Consider the following 17500-nt stretch of genomic DNA (forward strand, 5'->3'; position numbering starts at 1 on the left):
AGATCATGTACGTTTATATGTATTTGACTGTGCTTTCATATCTGTGCAACTGCATGTTCGGTGCATATCTGTTATGCATGTGTGGGTGTATATGTGAATGTGTGTCTTCATGTTTTACATCTATTTGCTTATATATCATTTATTCACCTCCTTTTTTTTTTTTCTTTTTTTTTTTCTCAAGGCCTGACTAAGCGCGTTGGGTTACGCTGCTGGTCAGGCATCTGCTTGGTAGATGTGGTGTAGCGTATATGGATTTGTCCGAACGCAGTGACGCCTCCTTGAGCTACTGAAACTGAAACTGAAACTGAAACTGCTTTCGTAAGTCAATACATATATGCCATAACCTTCCACAGTGTATCTCTCAGCGCCTCGCCCCAAACAACCCCCCTCCTCCCCCCAAGACCCCCCTACTACCCCCTCGACCGCATTGGCCTTTTCTTGTTGTGTGTGTGGTTGGGGGTGGGGTGGGGAAGTGGGTGGTGGTAATGAAAGGAGGATGGGGGTTAGGAGGAAGGAAGGGGGACGGGGGAGTACCAGTGGGGGACTGTGCCGTTTGGTTTTTTATATTTTTTATTTATTTATTTATTTTTTTTTTTTGAAAGCAGGCGCATGCATGAATGGTGCGGAATGGAATTTTGTTTATGTTTTTGATGTCCCGTCACACATTCTGGTGAGTTTGAGTGATAGACATGATTATAGAAAAGAAAAAAAATATATATATATACACATGTGTCAGATAAAAAACAAAAACAACAACAACAAAAAACAATAAACAAAATGATTTTTTTTGTGCCCTTCACGGGAGTGCATTGTCATTGAAATACGATACGAATGTGATGAAAGAACTTATTTTCCCCCCCTATCTTTAAACCGAATTCGGTGTCAACAAAGTATTTCCAGAGAAAATGGATTTGTTAAAGTTCACTACGGACACACACACACACACATACGTGCGCGCATGTACACACACACACACGCACACACACACACACACACACACACACACACAGGGATTATCGAAACAGTGTGTTATTATTACATAAAATCGTGTTGTGTATAAATAGACGTGTGATAAGAAAAAAAAAAAAAAAGGGGGGGGGGGGGGGGGAGGTAAGCAAGCACACATGTCATTCGAGAGCCGTGTTATTGACCTTGTGGGGGATGACAGATTTGTGTACTAAACAGCGTTGCGCGGTGTTCTCTCGCGTCGAAGCGTTTGCGCACAACACAAGCAGTCTACGTCTTGTCTCTTTTTCTGACCGTGGTTCGTACGAACTCGACTGGATCTCTGGAAGCAAGTCTCTGGGTATTATTTCCTTTTGTCTCCCCACCATTGTCCAGTCCTCTGGCACCAGTGGCGCTCGTGACTTATTACATACAGTTGAATTGCTAAATTTGATTCAGATCTTCGGAACCCTCAACAGGAACTTTTGGTATGTTAGCGCATGCCTGATATTTACCATGATCCAATTAGCCTTTCCTTGCTGATCCAACGTACACTGGACTTTTGTATACGTATTGGACTGTCGTCCTGTGTCTCTAAGTGTCTTTATCCCCCTTTTCCTTCTCGCTTTTCTCACCTGTTTTCTTTCAGTGTCAAGGCTTGAATAGGTTTCAGTTTACTAAAACTAATGAGGAATTGAATTATGCGGTGATATAATGGACTTCGTTTTTTTCTTCTTCTTCTTCTTCTTCTTCTTCTTCACACAGATTTGACCAGTATGCATTTGGACGAAGCCTTGAAGGTGGTCGGGCAGTTCGGGTGGTACCAGAAGACCAGACTCCTCCTCCTCTGCACCTTCTCCATCGTGTCCGCATGGCACGCCCTCAACATGGTCTTCGTGGGGGCAGAGCCTCGCTTCGAGTGCTCCACCCGTGACGTCAACGCCACGTCATACAACCTGAGCCAATCAGAGGTGAGGAGAGTCCTGATCCCCAAGGGAGAGAGCTGCAGTCGGTACGTGCCCAGCGAGGAACTGCTGGCGTCCGGCAAAGACGTTGACGACGTGAACGTGACGGGTCTGGAGCTTCAGAACTGTCCGGCTGGCTACGTGTTCTCCACGGAGGAGTATGAGTCGACCATCACCTCTCAGGTAAGGTCCGTGGTGCATTGAAAACTGACCAGTACATTCAAAAGCACAATATTCTTCACCATCTGACTGCCGATCCTGGGCGAAAGGAGGAAAATGTATAGCATGACTTTAAAACCCATTAACTGCTTTGTGTGTGTGTGTGTGTGTGTGTGTGTGTGTGTGTGTGTGTGTGTGTGTGTGTGTGTGTGTGTGTGTGTGTGTGAGTGTTGCCATTGATGTTGTAGATGAAAAGTAATTAGTGAGAAGAGTGCAAGTAGATCATGGTTTCTGACGTCCTGACCTCACTTATATCCTAGCGAGGTGGCACCCCTTCTCGGAAGAGCAGAGTCGAAGAGTTATGACATGAGCTGGTTTGTTTATTCACACTCGCACTCATGTGTTCTCTTTGGAGGTACAAGTAGGACCCCGCTTATACAAATGCACCTCGTTTTTTTTATGACCGTTTCCTTTCCCGTATTTCTTTCACTGAGCACATCTGTGTTTAAATTTATCATATTTGTGAAAAATGCCAACTATTCTCACTTTTTTTTTTCCTGAAAAGAAAGCAAAGTCATAGGGTTCTTGATTTATCATAATTACAGTCATTTTTTGTACGCTTTCTCTGACATGACTTTGCACCTTCTATTATGTTCTCCACAACTAGAAGTTTTTATGATGGTGTGCACACCAGTGCACAGTTAATGTGTGTATGTGCTTCTCTACGTCTATGTTTTTATTATTTACCTTTACATTGTTTTTTTTCCCCGTTCTTGCGGCATGTCTTGGCCAATGAAAAGCCGATGAAGACCATCCCTCTCCACATAAGATTTCTTGCTGGGTTTACTACCCGTATTCGGTAGCTAGTGCTGGGTTGCAGTAGGTTACCTGGTTAACGGTGCAAAAAAGAACCTTTGACATGTAAAACAGACTGAGTTCCGCTAGGCAGAAGTACCATCGAACAGACCTTTGACCGGTGTACTATTTGCAAAAAAAAACCCCACATCTGACACAATAGACTTCAAGAAGTCGTTTGACAGAACCTAGCAGGAGGCATTATGGTCCACAATGGCAGAAAATAATATCGGGCAAAAGCTTATCAACAACGTCCAGCAACTGCCCCCAAAATGACAGTGCGGTACTAACACAAATGCTATTGAAGGGTGATTCCGTACTTTGGCTGGAGTTCGTCAGGGCTGCCTTCTGACACCGACATTGTTCATTATATTCCTTAATGTGTCATGATTGACTCACTTGAAGTTCATGTTAGCACAGGCAGCATTCTTCGCCGAGGACATGGCTGGCCTGGCAGGCCATTAATGGCCATTATGACCAAGAACTCGCCAAGCTTGTGTGTGTGTGTGTGTGTGTGTGTGTGTGTGTGTGTGTGTGTGTAGTTACTAGTGTATGTTTGTGTGTGTTTAATAATGTAAAAATTGAATAAAAATGTTTGGGAAAAAAACAACAAAAAAACAAACTCGCCAAGCTTGTCAAAAGACTGGACGAAACATCGACAAGATGTGGCGCGAAAATCAGTGCCGAAAAGACCAAGCTGATGGCCAGCCACGAAACCACCATCACCAACAGCTGGGGGAACGGGTGTTTGTTTGTTTCGGGGGTTTGAAATGCGAATACGGGTAATGTATTCGAGAACAGGCCAAATGAAAATGAATATGTTAAGGCCTAAAACACACAAACACACACACAGACACACACGTACGTACGCACACACGCACGCAGAGATTGAGAGAGAGAGAGAGAGTCGAAACACCGTGTAATTACATAACATACTCACGTTGTTGCGTGTAAACACACACCGACGTGAGCTCGAACTAATAATAACCTGGGACCCTCATTTATTTCCCGGGCGTACTGTACAAAGTCCTCATCGACCCAACCAACAGCGGAACGTTGTTGACCCAGGCCAATGTGTTTGCTTGGAAGCTTTCATTAGAAAAAAAAACACAACAACAGAAACAACAACCACCACAAAAATACAACACCATAGCCGTCTCCAGTCAACATCTTCAAAGGCACAAAACAAAGCAGAAGAAAATGAAATAAGATATAATAAATAAATAAAAAAAGAAAAAAAAAGGAATAAAATGAAATGAAATATAATAAAGAAGAGAGAAGAAGAAGAAGAAAAAAGAGTGGAGAAGGCCCTATTGGGTACCATTCAGCTTGAGAAGAGCATTTCTTTTTCATGCTTTACGTTTGACGACACCCCAGCGGCATTTTGCCGTCGGCCTGATATTGACATAGAAAAGCGAAGGGAATCTTTGTTGTGACAGTAAACTGATTTTTTTCTTCTTTTATTTGGAAACCTCACCTCACGTAAAAAGATTGACCTACTTGCACGGATTTGACAATTCACACACAGGCACGGCACGCACACAAACACACAGACACACAAGCGCACGCACGTACACGTCTACCCGCCCACGCACACGCCCACTCAACCACCCACTCACCGTCACACACCCATTCACCGACAGAGAGAGAGAGAGAGAGAGGTCAAAACAAGACAAAATCCTTCATTTCCAAGGATAATTGGTTAGCTTAGCATTGGTGTTCTTTTTTTTTCCATTCAGTCCCCGCCCTGAACGGGGTCCACACTACACACACACACACACAGAGGGGGGTGTGGGGGGGTGGGGGGTGGAGGAGGGTGGTGGGATCGGTTTCCATGATAGTGAAAATGACTAATGAAATATGACACATTTTGAAATGTTTGTATCTCTCTCTCTCTATATATATATATATATGTGTGTGTGTGTGTGTGTGTGTGTGTGTGTGTGTGTGTGTGTGTGTGTGCGTACTACTGTCTCGCTGTCTCTGTATGTTTGTCTGTCTGTCTCCATCTGTAACACCACCTCTCTGTCTTTCACTTTCCCTCCCTCTCTCCGTCTCTCTCTCTCTCTCTCTCCCTCTGTGCCTTCAGTTCTATGTAGCTATATAAAGCGTTTTCTTTTAGTACAGAGAAATTGCTGTTTCCTAATCTGATGACTGACTTGTAATATTAATTGTTGTATCTTATTCATTTTTTATTTATTTATTTTGTATTCATTACTGTTCATAACATAATTTATCTACTGTTCACATTCCCCTTCCAGAGGGGCTATGTGACCTAAAGTGAACAAACCATTTTGAGTCTTGACTCTCTGACTTCAGTAGGTAGTTTTGTCAGTCTTCAACAGAAAATGGAGAGCATGTTGTACCTACTTTCTTGTCCGGTACCCAAATCAAAGTCACAAGGAAGCTGGTGACACGAGAGAGAGGATTTTACACCATACGAGTTCAGTTAACTCACTCAGTACGGCCAGTCCTCTCTTCTCCTCTACACAGACCCTTCGGATGTCCAGTGGGTGTCTGAATGACCCAGCCTTTAGCTTCCGTCATCAGAATTGTGGTATTCTTTGTCAACATTCACCTCTTCAGTATAAGAGCCTTCCGCTTGCAATATTTTGATGATGGTAACTGGGGTGAAACGCTGTTGACGTCGTCTCTTTCGCCGTTCGTATGGAAAGAGTTAAAACTGTCTACAATCCCATGCTGATTTCAACTCGTCTTCTTTTGTAAAGCGGTGTTGTGAAATGGTTGGCTGCCTAGGTTAACTCACATAATTGCATTTAACACACACACACACACACACACACACACACAGGGTGCGGTTATATGACATAACTTTTTGAATATTTATATGTCTGTCATGTTCGTGTACACCCTGACACGAAGAGGGCGTTGGCAACTTCTTTTTAATAATGCGTACGAGTGTCGCTCTGTCTGTCAGTCTCGCTCTCTGTCTGACTGTCTGTTTTTCTACCTATCTGTCGATCTGTTTATTTATTTATTTATATGGTATACCTACCTACCTACACACCTATCTATCTGTACATCCACCTATCTGTTATCTATCTATCTATCTATCTATCTGTCTGTCTGTTCACCCACCTGTCCATAAACCTGTAGTCTATGCATCTACCTATCTAACGGTCTGCATGTGTGTGGTTCAGTTCGAGTTGGTGTGCACCCGGAAGTACTGGCGGAGCACATCCAAGTCCATCTTCTTTGCCGGCAGACTGGCTGGTGCCGTCATCTTTGGTCAGCTGTCCGACAGGTCAGTGCGTGCGTGTGTTGGCGTGCCTCCGTGCGTGGTTGTGTGTGTGTGTGTGTGTGTGTGTGTGTGTGTGTGTGTGTGTGTGTGTGCACGCGCGCGTGTGTGTGTGTGTGTCGGAAATACAACTAAAAAGGCGTGGTGAACACAGGGGTCGCAATCCCACGATTTCTCTCACTTTGACGACAACGACGATCATGATAGTGACAGTGGCGTCAGCGAATACATAACGACAAATGGTGAAGGTGATGACCCAGTATTGGTATTAAAAAAAAGTGTGTGTGTGTGTGTGTGTGTGTTTACTTGGCTGGTTGATTCGTTGTTGTTGTTTTTTTCACTCTGTTTTTAGAATAATGATATCATGTTCTGAGTGTCTTCAGTGAAACTGAGAATCTATTTTCAGTACAAACTTACATGCGAAAGGATGCCGACACAAACAAATGAAGAAATGAGCAAGAATGAAATGAAGAACATTCTAAATAAATTTGACAGAAAAGGTTGCATCATAACCAGCATCAAAACTATTTGGTCCAGTTTTCACGCTCCATACGTGAGGATAAATCATTGTTAAAGATCATTTTTTTCCATCACATTTATGTAGAGATTTTTTTTTCAATTTGATGTCATACCCAACATCCCTCAGGGAAGATTCGGTTCAAGTCTTATGATATGATACAATGATATGATATGTCATATCATCAATATTGTATTATATCATATCTATTATATCATATTATATTTCTGTTTGAGTTATGTACATCGCCTTAATTCCGTTGTCTGCTATTGATTCCAATGTTGAATTTGAGGTCAATGCATTGCAGTGATCCATCTTATGTGAAATACCATAAATAGATGTATTTCAGTGTCATTACTGTTGATGGCTTCAATAACGCCACTGTCATTACCATTATCGTCATTGTCGTCGCCCTCTACTTTCTCTTTTCTTTTCGTCTCTCCGATTTTTCTCTTAGATTTGCATTGGGACAAGACAAGAACTCAGCGCCGATGACATCTTTGATAAAAAATAAGGGGTACTTCCCACGATTTCTCACACATTGAGAGAAAATGTGGGAGGGGAACGACCACGATTTCTCGCAATTCCACGATTTCTCTCAAAATGAGATAAAATCGTGAGCTCGCCCCCCACAATTTCTCTGAAAGTGAGAGAAATCGTGGGATTTCGAGAAATCGTGGGTTTACAGGGGTAGTAGACAAAAGCAACTGAACGACAATCACATCTGCTTTGGGTATTCACCCACACACATGATGCTTTGAGTTTGTTGAAATAACTGTCATTTTCGTCTAAAACACTTTTTGAAATAATGTAATGGAAAGAAGCCGTCAGTGAAATAAATAGCATAAGTGCTTCAACTTCTCCAGTATTTTGGCCTCTGGCCTCTTCCTCAGGGGACTTTAATGACCAACCATGGTTCAGACTCATTTGCAGAGCTTCTAAATTTGACCATGTTTCTCCTCTCCTTCAGTCTCTCCACTGGTTGCCTGTTTCTGATCGAACAGACTATAAGCTATCCACTCTGACCTTTTCTGCAGTCAACGGATCTGGCCCCAAGTATCTTTCTGAACTCCTCCATATCTATACCCCGTCTCGCCAGCTCCGTTCTTCCTCTGATACTCGACTTCTCAGGATACCTCACGTCAGAAGTAAGACCTATGGACACAGATCGTTTTCTTTTCAATCGCCAAAGACGTGGAACAAGCTCCATGATAACCTCCGTCATTCTGATTCCCTCACATCTTTTAAATCTCGTCTCAAAACTCACCTTTTCCCTCAGCAATAAGTTCAGTTGTGGCAGGTCCACTTCCTTTTCGTTAGGTGTGCTTGACTATGTGTGTATACATATGTATGTGTACATAACTACATGCATGTATATGAATGTGTATTGTGTGTGCATGTGTTTATGTAAGTTTGTGCCTGCCTATGTGTGCGTATGTGTTAGGGTAGCTGTTTGATACACATGTATGTTAAAATGTATGTATGCAGTGTGTGTGTGTGCGTGCGTGCGTGCGTGTGTGTGTGTGTGTGTGTGTGTGTGTGTGTGTGTGGTCACATTTTGGTGTGTGTATGTAACATAGATATAATGTTTTATGTTAACAAAAGCGTTTTTGTAAAGCACCTAGAGCAGATTTCTGGATAGTGTGCTATATAAGTATCCATTATTATTATTATTATTATATCTGGGCCGTATACAAGAGACCATCGTGCCTGCGGATAAATGTGTAGTTGTGGGCAAACTGCCCGAGGGTAAGCAATATCCGGTATTCAGGAGCACAAGAACCTACTCGCGGGTCTACAAACCCGAAGGCAATCTACCCTTACTATCTGCCATGGGTGACTGCCCACGAAGCAGACGTAAATGTGGCATATCCTTTTGTTGCGTTTGTTTTGTTGAGGGAAAACAGGGCGTTTTGCGGGGAGACTGTGTCTTGAACACGGCCCCTGTTAGATCTTATCCTTTGTTTGCTTGGCAGTCAAAAATGACGTATTGAGACTGGCTGACGTCATTATATTCCACATGAATTACGTATGTAGAAGTGAGTGGTCTTGGAGACGATGGAATGCCAGAAATTTGCAGATCGTCGAAATTAGTTAATTCCAGAGAAATATTTGAATCAGAACTCTGTTATTCATCAATTTTTTTGTAGGGGGATGGGGGAGGGGGTGAGGGGGTTATCAGAATGCGAAAGTGGCCCCCAGATTGGACAAGTTGCTGTCTACTATCAATGCTTTGCCACTGAAGCTTATATATATATATATATATATATATATATATATATATATATTGTCACAATATGTGAAGGAAGTAACTGGTGTGAAGAGAAGTATAAGAACATGCGCAGAAGGGAATCCCAGGGATGTTTGATTACAGACGACTGGTTTGCTGCCTGAGTGCACTTATAGTGTGTCTTGAATACGAAGATAATTTTAACCTTCAAGGTGAACTGTACCCCACAGTTCCCTGCCTTGTTAAAAGGGTAACTTGCCTTCAGGCAAAATGATTTTTTTGTCTTGAATACGACCCAAGGTGTGCAAATTCCTGTCAAGAGAGAGAGAGAGAGAGAGGGAGAGAGAGAGAGCGAACGAAATATACTATACATGGATAAAAAACGTTCATTAAATCATCCCTTTTTTGTATTCTTGTGGTCCAGATTCGGTCGGAAGCCCATGTTCTTTGTGGGCGTGGCCATGCTGCTGGTGGCGGGGGGCGTGGCCTCTGCCGCACCCAGTATGGCCGTCTTCCTGCCGCTCTACTTCATGCAGGGCGCCGCCCACACCGGGGCCTTCCTGGTCTCCTACACACTGTGTGAGTGATGGCGCTGCCTGGAATTTTGATAATGATAATAAAACCCCGAAAACAGTATGGCTGCCTACATGGCGGGGTAAAAAAACAAACGGTCATACACGTGAAAGCCTACACGTGTACATATGAGTGAATGTGGGAGTTGCAGCCCACGGACTAAGAAGAAGAAGATAATGATGTTAATGATACCAATAGTAATTGTTATAATGATGATGATGATAAAGATGATAACACCAATAACAATAATAATTGGTATGATCATGATAACAATGATAATAACAGCGGCAGCAACAACGACGACGATGATGATAATGACAATGATAAGTTCATTTATATGGCACCTAATCAAATAATTTGCTCTAAAGGCTTTACAATTACAATAGTTCCCAATTTAAAACATATTTTCTTTAACCCAGAATCAATGTTTGAACTTACTTGTAGATCTGTCTGATTCTGTGTATATCTAGTAGAAAGTTTTCTTCTTTTTTCTTCTTCTTTTTTTACCCAAAATAGAAAGTTTGAACTTACTTACAGATATTCTGGATGTATTTATTAGAAAGTTTTGTTTTTTTTTTTATTTTTTTTTTAAAACCCAGGACAGAAAGTTTGAACCTAATAAATAATTGTATATGTAGGCGGTTTCACACCACCAATATCAGATTCTGGTTACATATAGAGGAAAGTTTCCTTTACTCAGAATTGAAAGTTGGAAATTACTAGTAGATTGAATGGCTTCTTGCCACCATATCTTGATTAGGACATAAACAGTAAAAAGTCTCCTTTACCCCCAAAAGAAAATGAAGCTTAGGAAGAATTTGAGAGACCACCGAAATATTCGAGTGAGTTCAGACTTTGGATTCTGAATGATGGAAACTGTCTGCTACGGCTGGAATCAATTTTCACCACCCGTTTTCAGTTTTTCTAACCAAGGCTGTGATCGCATTCCCAGATTCAAACACTCCCAGTCGTCGGCTTCTTTTCCTCCTTCACAGGACAGGGCACTTTAAACCAACTCCCTCTTTCACTTTGTCAAATAGTTTTATGCACCAGGCTCTTTCGTGTCCAGCCTTTAAACCTGCCTCTTTCCAAACTAGCTCTCCCCTCTCCGCCCCTTACCAGTCTATAATTTCTCAAGCTTTCTGATCATACGTGGTATTATTCAAAGTTTAGTCTTTCATTCCTCTAAATCAAGGTTATGCATGCTTGTGAACGACTGGCGTGAAAGTGCTATGGTTTCTCTCTGGGCAAGATTCATTCATTCATGGAAGTCCATCGCGAACGATGAAGACGTCAGTGACTCCGAGAGATGAGAACGCAGCCCGAAGGTAGACGCTCAAACGCGGCCACACTGTGGGCAGGTAACAGCAGATGATAGATCTCATCTCCTCTCTTTGCGGGGTGGACGCTTCTGACTGAGGTCCAAAAGACGCCTCTCCTCAAACGCCAGAACTCCCCTTGCAGAGAGGCAGTCGCCAGTCGCCAAGCACCGTGCAGTCAGTGACGAGGGTTTCCCATCCCGAGGGAAGCTTTCAGGCAGTCCTTGAGGTGTTTCAGTGGACTTCCGATGAACCTTACGCCACCAGCAGCCAGCTCGGAGAAGAAAACTATCTTTGTCAATCGCTCTGGATAAGATTAAACAACATATACAAACATTTCTTCTTGTTCTTGCTGTTGATGTTCTTGTTCTTACCCTTGTTGTTGTTCTTCTTTTCATCCTCCTACTTTAACTCACTCAGTACGGCCAGTCCTCTCTTCTCCTCTACACAGACCCCTCGGATGTCCAGTGGGTGTCTGAATGACCCAACCTTTAGCTTCCGTCGTCAGAATTGTGGTATTCTTTGTCAACACTCACCTCTTCAGTATAAGAGCCTTCAGCTTGCAATATTTTGATGATGGTAATTGGGGTGAAACGCTGTTAACGTCGTCTCTTTCGCCGTTCGTATGGAGAGAGTTAACGTTGTGCCTTGTACTCCAGCCACAGAGCTGGTGGGCCCCAAGTACCGGGTGGTGGCGGGCTTCGTCATCCAGAGTTTCTACAGCGTGGGCTTCATGACGCTGGCCGGCATAGCCTACTTCATTCGTAACTGGAGGTACCTGGAGATAGCCATCACCGCTCCGGCCCTCCTCTTTGTCGTCTACTGGTGGTAAGTTGTTGTTGTAGCCGCACAGCTGTTGGTGGTGGTGCTGTTGTTATTGTAGTAGTAGTAGTAGTAGTAACTGTTGGGGGTGGTGATGGCGGCAGATTTGTTGGTGAAACAGAAAGTCAAATAAATTCCTTTTGGACCCGTCCTTCTCATTTTCGTAATTCGTTTCACTTGCTGCTGCCCATAATTATGGCTGACGACTTTGTATACCCTTAACTAAAAGAAACATAACACACACACACACACACACACACACACACACACACACACACACACACACATATTCTTTCATTCCGTCAGCAATTCATAGTCAAAACGATTCCAATACTGCTGTTTTTTGTTGTTGATTTTTTCGGCCTTGCATGGCATTTTCTTCAAATGGTCAATCTTGTCAATGGTTTATGTGGGGGTTGATGCTTTGTCAGCAAGCTGTAATTGTTTTATGGAATCTAAAGTATGCATGGCTGTGAATATATGTATGTTTTATGACTGATTTGAGTGGTGGCAATCAGCAGAGGTTTTGATTAATCTCTCTTAATCCCACAGCAATTCTTTTAATGTAAGGTAAACAATGTCTCTTTCTATTCCATTCCGAATTCTTATGCACATGTTTTAAACAATTCATATAATCTGTCATTATAATTATCACTATTGTAATATTATCTCAGCTACGAATGTCCCGAGGATGAAAACAATTTCATTTGAAACCTTTTTTTTATTTTTTTTTTTTTATTGATGGACACCAAAAAATTACCTCGACTCTTGAAGATGCTTACCAGACGCCAGCTCTCTCACGAACTCTCATCCGTCTTCTGACCATCTTGAAGGTGAAGAAGCCTCATGGTGTGTGCCGTGCAACCAGCATAAAGCATCTTCTGATTTTCTGCTGAGATCTGCATGATATCAGGAACAATCATTAATTTTTACAGCTAGCTTCGGAAAGATCCTGTTCCAGGATGTCCCCCCAGATTATTCTTTTTTATGTTCCTGCTGGAAATCAGTGTTTCTGACCTGATTCAAAAATTACGTGGATTGAGATATAAGTTAGTGAAATGGTCTTTTTGTTTTCCATATATATATATATATATATATATATATATATATATATATATATATATATATATATATTTTTTTTTTTTTTTAAACTTGATTCAAGTTTTATTTGGACTTCGCAAGATATGGATGATGTGGGCTTCTAACGTTGTTTTAATTGACCTTTTATAAACTCATCCAACCCTGGGGTGGAGGTGGGGAATAAACTATTTTCATTCCAAATTACAAGTGGACACCTAATCCACAAATACTGAAGTTAGTTCCTCTTTTTTTTTTTTCTTTTTTTTTTGCGCTCTGTGCATAAGTGTATGCACGTGAAAATCGTTTAAATGAGAAGAATGTTTTGACAACAGAGCGCTCTATGCATTGCTCGGGCGTGAATGGCTGAATGAACCACTATTTTGCGTCACTTCTCTTCCGCTGGTTTTAAGACTTAAGACTCATGGATTGCTCAGCCCTGAAGTGGATTCATTGCAGTCGGCTGGGCTGTATTAGTGTAAGCAGCATGATTTAGTTCCTTCCGCCCCCTTGCAGGTGCCTGCCCGAGTCCATCCGCTGGCTGCTGTCACACGACAAGCCCGAGGAGGCCCGGCGCGTGCTGAGCCAGGCGGCCAAGTCCAACGGGAGGGACCTGTCCCCGGAGATGCTGAAGACCCTGCAGGACGACCACGGCCCCTCGGAGAAGAGCAGCTCGCGGACCTACACGGTGCTGGACTGTCTGAGGACCTGGAATATGGCCAGACTGTCCCTCAACGTCTGGTTCAACTGGTGAGCTAGGGGGCGGAGCTGGAGGTGGGGGAGGGCGCGGGGAAAGGGGGGTCGAGGGGGCAGCTTAGATTGGGAAAGGGGGGCGGGGGGGAGGGGGTGGGGCGGGGGGGTGTCAAAATTTGCCAAGGTCAAGGGTGAGGCGGTACCAAATGTAAAAAGTCAGCGTGGTGACCAACATTAATGTAGAAAGTCAAACTGGTGACCAATGTCAATGTAGAAAGTCAAATTGGTGACCAACATTAATATAGAAAGCTATAGCGGTGACCAACATTAATGTAGAAAGTTATAGTGGTGACCAACATTAATATAGAAAGCTGTAGTAGTGGCCAACATTAATGTAGAAAGTTATAGTGGTGACAAACGTCAATGTAGAAAGTCAAGATGGTGACCAGCGTCAATGTAGAAAATCAAGATGGTGACCAGCGTCAGTGTAGACAGTCAAGATGGTGACCAGCGTCAGTGTAGAAAGCCAAACTGGTGACCAACGTCAATGTAGAAAATCAAGATGGTGACCAGCGTCAATGTAGAAAATCAAGATGGTGACCAGCGTCAATGTAGAAAATCAAGATGGTGAGCAGCGTCAATGTAGAAAATCAAGATGGTGACCAGCGTCGATGTAGAAAGTCAAGATGGTGACCAGCGTCAGTGTAGAAAGTCAAGATGGTGACCAGCGTCAGTGTAGAAAGTCAAGATGGTGAGCAGCATCGATGTAGAAAGTCAAGATGGTGACCAGCGTCAATGTAGAAAGTCAAGATGGTGACCAGCGTCGATGTAGAAAGTCAAGATGGTGACCAGCGTCAATGTAGAAAGCCTTAGTGGTGACCAACATTAATGTAGAAAGTTATACTGGTGACCAACATTAATGCAGAAAGTCAAAATGGTGACTAACGTCAGTGTAGAAAGCCATAGTGGTGACCAACATTAATGTAAAAAGTCATGATGGAGACCAACGTTAATGTAGAAAATCAAGATGGTGACCAACATCAATTTGGAATGTCATGATGGTGGCCAAATATGCGAAAGTACATAGCCAAATTGTACTAACTGAAGGGAAAAGGTTAAGGTAGTGACTGAATGTACAAGATCGAGGGGGCCGGGGGGGGGGGGGGGGGGGGGGGGCGGGACAAGGGAGGGGGAGGGAGGTGGTGGTGGTGGTGGTGGGGGGGGGATGGGAGGATGGCCGCATGAACAGAGCCAAAGGATTTCTTGTCAAATGTACAAGGATAAAGGGATTGATAATTATACGAAGCCAAAATTGGTGTTTGAAATGACACTGACTAGATTATATCTCCGACATACTGAAAACTCTTTGGACGACTAGATTACAATTCTGACTCAATGAAGACACTTTGCTGGACTGGATTACTATTCTAACAAACGGATGACGCATTTTGGTCGACTTGATCACAGTTGTGTTAAACTGAATATGGTTTGCTTGACTAGATTGCATTTCTAACACACCCAAGACGCTGCATTTCTAACACACCCAAGACGCTTTGATCGACTTGATTACAAATCTGACACACTGAAAACTATTTTGGTTGAACATGATAATAATGCAATTCTGAGACATAAAACTTAAGAAGACGCTTTTGTCGACTGGATTACAATTCAAAACACACTTCAGACGCTTTGGTCAGTTATACACTGGAGTTGTAACAAAACGAAGATGTTTTCATCGAATAGATAACAATTCTGACACTTTGAAGACTGAAGATGGTTTTGTTTTTTGGTCGTCTAGATTACAATGACAACGAACTGAAGTCGCTTCGGTCGATTAGATTTTTCCTCACCCTCGCTGGTGTTTGTCGGGAACCGAGTGTTGTAGAGACCGGAGGGAGGTCTCGTTGGGTAAGTGGGTTCTGTCTTCAGGAGGACAAAGGATGAAAAAAGGACCCCCCCCCCCTCCTCCTCCTCAATAAAATTTTAAAAAAGGAAATAAAAGAACACAAATATTTTTCAACTGGTATAATCTTGAACAGTGACTGATAGGGCAGTGTAAGAAAAGAGGATGTTAAAGAAAGTAGGGCAGGGTAAAGGGAACACAAAAGGTAGGGCAAGGGGAAACCACGATAAGAAAGCTGTATCATCAATGGTTTCTCTATTGCAGTGGGAAATCATTTGCAGCTTATAGTCTTTGTGAAGGACAGACTCTCAGACCAGGAGGCAAAACTGCACTGGCTCTGTGCGGCAGCCTTGGGGACTAGTTGGCCTTCGGGAACAATTCCAACGCCGACTGTCTTTTAACCGAGAGAGAGGGGGGGGGGGGGGGGGGGGGGGGGGTGTAACTTGGGCAAGACACTCTCTGCTTAAAACAAATTCTAGCCCAGATAAACGGGACAGCAGTTACCTCCTCTGCTGTTCTGACGGTCATAGTCGAACGCAGCTGACTATCATACACAATTTAAATGAATTATTATCCTGCCACACGAGAATGATGATACGTTGTGCCATCATTGAAGGAAGCCATTGGTGGACAGGCAGGTGTCTCCAGATCCCCAAAGGCCGAAGAACACAGGCGGTTTGTCAGGTGAGAGCATAGAACGCCAGCAGGCAGGACAGAGACAGACTCAGTCAGCTGTGTCGCCCATCACAAGCAGCTTACGAGGCGCTGGCGAGGGTCTCCCTTGAAAAATGTCCCGCACTGCATCGTTGGTTGGGGCACGCCAACTACTATAGGCTACATTCAGCAGTGTACGTTACACTTCTGACGAACTGATGACGCTTTTTCTTTGGTCAATAATTATGTCCCCACTGCGTTGTTAGTTAGGGGCACGCCAAAGATTATGACTATATTCAGCAGTGTACGTTACAGTTCTAACGAAGTGATGACGCTTTCTCATAATATTCCAGCAGGTTGGAGTTCTAACGAACTGATGATGACGCTTTTTCTTTGGTCAATACGTCCCCACTCCATTAAAGCCTATAATCATATTCCAGCAGGTTACAGTTCTAACGAACAGATGATGCTTTTTTTTTATCTTTTCCTTTTTTTTTCTTTTTTTTTGTCAGTGATTCTACTACAATTCCAAACACGTTTGATTAAAACAACAACAACAACAACAAAAAGACAACAACAACAACAACAACAACAACCACAAAAACAAAAATCCAAACTCAAAACCACGGACCCTTGCAGGCTGGTGAACGCCCTGGTGTACTACGGGCTGTCCCTCAACACGGAGAACCTGGCGGGCTCCCCCTACCTGAACTTCATGGTGGCCGGCGCCGTGGAGATCCCGGCCTACGCGCTGTGCATCCTGCTGCTGAACCGGGTGGGGAGGCGGACCCCCCTCATCGTCAGCATGTACGTTGGGGGCCTGGCCTGCATCCTCAGCGGGCTACTGCCCAAGACGTCGTCAGGTGAGGAGTCAGAGTGGGAACTGAGGGTTGCGAGGGTTTTGGTGGGGTTGGGATGGGGTGGGGGTGGTGGTGGTAGGGGTGTGGGGGGCGGGTGCGGTGGGGGAGGGGGAGGGGGCGGAGGGGGGTGGGGGGGTGGTTCTGTTGTTGCGGATCGTCTGTTGCGTTGGGTTGGGTTGTGTCGTGTTGTGTCGTTTCGTGTTGTGTTGTATTGTGTTGTGTTGTGTTGTATTGTACTCTACTGTACTCTGCTGTCTTGTACTGCAACGATTGTATCGTATGATATATCGTATCATATTGTATTATGGTGTACTGTTGTAGTGTGCTGTATTACATTGTATTGTACTGGATTGGATTGTATTGTACTGTATTGTACTGTCTTGTTCTTTAACGATCATATCGTATCACATTGTATTATACTGCCTGGTCCTGTACTGTACTATACTGTACTTTATTGTATTGTATTGTATTGTATTGTACTGTACTGTACTGTATTGCATTGAACTGTACTGTCTTGTACTGCAACAAAAGGCGCATCATATCATATATTATACTGTATGGTGACCGTACTCTACTGTACTGTAATGTATTGTAATGTACTGTAATGTATTGAACTGTACTGTCTTGTATGATAAAAAAATCGTATCATATCATATTGTGTTATACTGT

At 43.3% G+C, this 17500-nt stretch overlaps 1 protein-coding gene across 1 annotated transcript in view; it reads left to right on the forward strand.

Moving 5' to 3' along the window:
- Window positions 1-17500, forward strand: part of LOC143282727 (organic cation transporter protein-like) — a 38930-nt gene that overhangs the window by 11272 nt on the left and 10158 nt on the right. Inside the window, exons 2-7 of the mRNA XM_076588455.1 lie at window positions 1711-2093; window positions 6086-6189; window positions 9355-9509; window positions 11482-11650; window positions 13238-13471; window positions 16611-16834. Coding sequence (XP_076444570.1) covers window positions 1722-2093; window positions 6086-6189; window positions 9355-9509; window positions 11482-11650; window positions 13238-13471; window positions 16611-16834 — 1258 coding nt within the window. The 5' untranslated portion in view covers window positions 1711-1721. The remainder of the gene's footprint in view (window positions 1-1710; window positions 2094-6085; window positions 6190-9354; window positions 9510-11481; window positions 11651-13237; window positions 13472-16610; window positions 16835-17500) is intronic.

This window comes from Babylonia areolata, chromosome 6 (assembly GCF_041734735.1).
Source record: "Babylonia areolata isolate BAREFJ2019XMU chromosome 6, ASM4173473v1, whole genome shotgun sequence".
Lineage (NCBI taxonomy): Eukaryota > Metazoa > Mollusca > Gastropoda > Neogastropoda > Buccinidae > Babylonia > Babylonia areolata.